The sequence below is a fragment of the Mandrillus leucophaeus genome, unplaced genomic scaffold (genome assembly GCF_000951045.1).
Source record: "Mandrillus leucophaeus isolate KB7577 unplaced genomic scaffold, Mleu.le_1.0 Scaffold575, whole genome shotgun sequence".
NCBI lineage: Eukaryota > Metazoa > Chordata > Mammalia > Primates > Cercopithecidae > Mandrillus > Mandrillus leucophaeus.
This window is the reverse complement of record NW_012106197.1, coordinates 910,201-913,148: the sequence shown is the minus strand read 5'-3', so window position 1 is coordinate 913,148 and position 2,948 is coordinate 910,201. Positions and strand designations below refer to the sequence as shown.

Sequence of the window (2,948 nt, the reverse complement as noted above, 5' to 3'; positions counted from 1 at the left end):
AGGTCAGGAGTTTGAGACCAGCCTTAACATGGAGAAACCCCATCTCTACTAAAAATACAAAATGAGCCGGGCGTGGTGGCCGGTGCCTGTAATCCCAGCTGCTCCCAGGAGGCTGAGGCAGGAGAATTGCTTGGACCTGGGAGACAGAGGTTGCGGTGAACCGAGATTGCACCATTGCACTCCAGCCTGGGCAACAAGAGCGAAACTCTGTCTAAAAAAAAAAACAAGTAATTGTGCTACAACATGGTGACGTCATAATTAAGGTGATGGCAATTTTTCAGCTCCATTTTAATGTTATGGGACCAACATCATCTCTGTGGTCCGGTGTTGGGTGAAACATTGTTATGAAGCGTGACTGTATTCACATACTCTGGACGCCAGGCACGTGGCTCACACCTGTAATCTCAGCGCTTTGGGAAGCCTAGGTGGGAGGACTGCTTGAGGTCAGGAGTTCAAGACCAGCCTGGGCAACATGGTGAGACACCCCACCGTCTCTGTAAAAAAAATAATTAGCCAGGCATGGTGGTACATGCCTGCAGTCCCAGCTACTCACGAGGCAGAGGTAGGAGGACTGCTTGAGCACAGGAGGTTGAAGCAGTGAGCTAGGATCGCTCTACTGCACTCCAGCCTGGGTGACAGAGGGAGACCCTGTCTCAAAAAAACAAAGCAAAACGAACATTTTCTGTGGATGTGGTTTTTCTCTTTCACAACCAGTCCTCCCTGGGCAAGTCCCTCCATCTCTGGCCTGAGCAGGCCTCTGTAGGGACTGTGGGCGGGGTCCCTGCTGTACTCCCTGCCTCGGGTTTGTTCTCGCAGGGGTGGAGAAATCTTTTTCTATCTACCCTTTCTAGTTCCCAGCTGGGATGGACCCTGCAGCTACAGGCAGATTCATAGGACAAATACGGAGGCTCATCAACATGTGTTTCATGTCTGCTTGGGAGTGGCCAAGGAATGAGGGATTCTCAAAGAGCTGGCTGTGAATTCAGGCCCATGTGGCGTCCTCAACAAACAGTGAAGTTTTAGGGACATCACATGACAGGACATGGACTGCGAGTCTCCGGGAGGCATCTTGGAGGAGGCAGGGAGGTGGCAGAGGACGGCTGGGCCTGAAGCTGCCTTTACCTTTGTCAGTTCTGGTGGAGGGACGGTCTTTGCCCTTGTCATTCCTGTGCTGCTCTTAGGCAGGACCTGAGTCGGGGGAGCTTTTCTTGGGTCTGCTGCTTCTCGGTTGCCTTTGTGGGAAAACAGCCCTCACCCCAGCATGGCACAGTTGGGGGTGGTGCGTCCCGGTTTACCTCTGGGGCTCCTCCTCAGTGTGCAGCTCTGCGTTAAAAGCCACTGGTCTCGTCTGGGCAGCCCTCGAGCTGGTGTCTGGCTCCCTCTCCTGCTGGCCCGGAGGTGGGGCGGGATCCTCACTTGGCTCTGACCTTGGCTCTCCCCGGCCTCTTTGAGCCGTCGCCTTCTTGACCTCTGAGGTCAGAAGAGGAGGTTGTGTGTGGGGTGGGCCAGGACCAGGGTGTGCTTGGAGAGCCACCACCCTGGGGGCTCAGTGTGGGGTGAGTGGACCAGAGAGGAGGCGGCTGGGAGCCAGGGCTTAGTCTGCAGCGGGCACTGGCTGGGCAGCTCCAGGGGAGATGTCCGTGGGGTGGGGGCGTCCAGATAGAGCTGCCCTGGGCGCCACTGCGGACCCCTCCGTCTGACCGGGTGCTGGGGGTACAGACTGGGAGACTGTCTGGGCTCTTCCAGATCAGGAGGGAGGCAGTGGCAGGCAGGCCATGCAGTTGCTTATGTGGTCACTCTCCGCCTGGGGAGATGGGAGCCCTGGGCAGAGGGAGTAGGAAGAGGGGGGAGAACTTGGGGAAAGAAGCAGGGAGAAGCCAAGGTAGCAGCAGCCCCAGAGGAGGGGTCAGCACGTCCGGGGCGGGTGACATGAGGGTGAGGCTCAGCCGGGGGTCTGAGGGTTGCTAGGGAGGGGATCTTGGGAGGGGCTGTTGGGGGAGGAGTGGAGTTTTGGGGGCTGCCCCGCCCAGCCTGATCTGTGTACCTTTGTCCCTCCAGGAGATGGTAACCTGCACCTCAACGTGACGGCAGAGGCCTTCAGCCCGTCGCTCCTGGGCGCCCTGGAGCCCCACGTGTACGAGTGGACGGCCAGGCAGCAGGGCAGTGTCAGCGCAGAGCATGGCGTGGGCTTCAGGAAGAGAGATGTGCTGGGCTACAGCAAGCCACCCGAGGCCCTGCAGCTTATGCAGCAGCTCAAGGCCCTGCTGGACCCCAAAGGCATCCTCAACCCCTACAAGACGCTGCCCAGCCAGGCCTGACGGCCGCTCCCACTGCTGCCAAGGCCCGCTGGGGGTCAGCGGATGGCTCTCGGGCGGGAGCGTTGGCAGTGGCTCTGAGTGATGAGCCGGCAGTGGGCGGGGGACCAGGCACCTAGTCGGAGGGACTGGGAGCCCGCACTGGGGAACTGCTGGATGCAGGCCCTCGGGCAGGAGCATCTGGCAGAGCGGGGAATGCGGCAGGCTCCCTCCTTTGCAGGGCGAGGTGGGGCCTCTGCGGCCATCCTGGACGGGCCAGGGTGGAAGCGGGGCTGGGTCTCACTTGCCTGGTGGTGGTCCCTGGCTCCACCTTGCCTGCTGCAGCCTGGGGAGCTGGCACTGGGTGGTTCTTCCGCCTATTTGCTGCTGGTTCCCCGGGCAGTGTGTGGGCAGCGGGGCTGGGTCTCACTTGCCTGGTGGTGGTCCCTGGCTCCACCTTGCCTGCTGCAGCCTGGGGAGCTGGCACTGGGTGGTTCTTCCGCCTATTTGCTGCTGGTTCCCCGGGCAGTGTGTGGGCAGCGGGGGGCTGTGGGCAGGACCACGCGGGCCATGATTGTGGGTTGCCGAGATGACCGGAGCGCTATGGCTCTGCTGAATGGAGCCAGGTCCCTCAGGCCGTGGACGCCCTCGGGA

General features: G+C 60.5%; 1 protein-coding gene across 1 annotated transcript in view; it reads left to right on the top strand.

Annotated features, from left to right (window-relative positions):
- LOC105552796 (D-2-hydroxyglutarate dehydrogenase, mitochondrial-like) overlaps nt 1-2,713 on the top strand; it is a 20,332-nt gene extending 17,619 nt beyond the window's left edge. Inside the window, exon 3 of the mRNA XM_011998553.1 lies at nt 2,059-2,713. Within this exon, the coding sequence (XP_011853943.1) occupies nt 2,059-2,318 (260 nt within the window). The 3' untranslated portion in view covers nt 2,319-2,713. The remainder of the gene's footprint in view (nt 1-2,058) is intronic.
- Nucleotides 2,714-2,948: the final 235 nt, after the last annotated feature.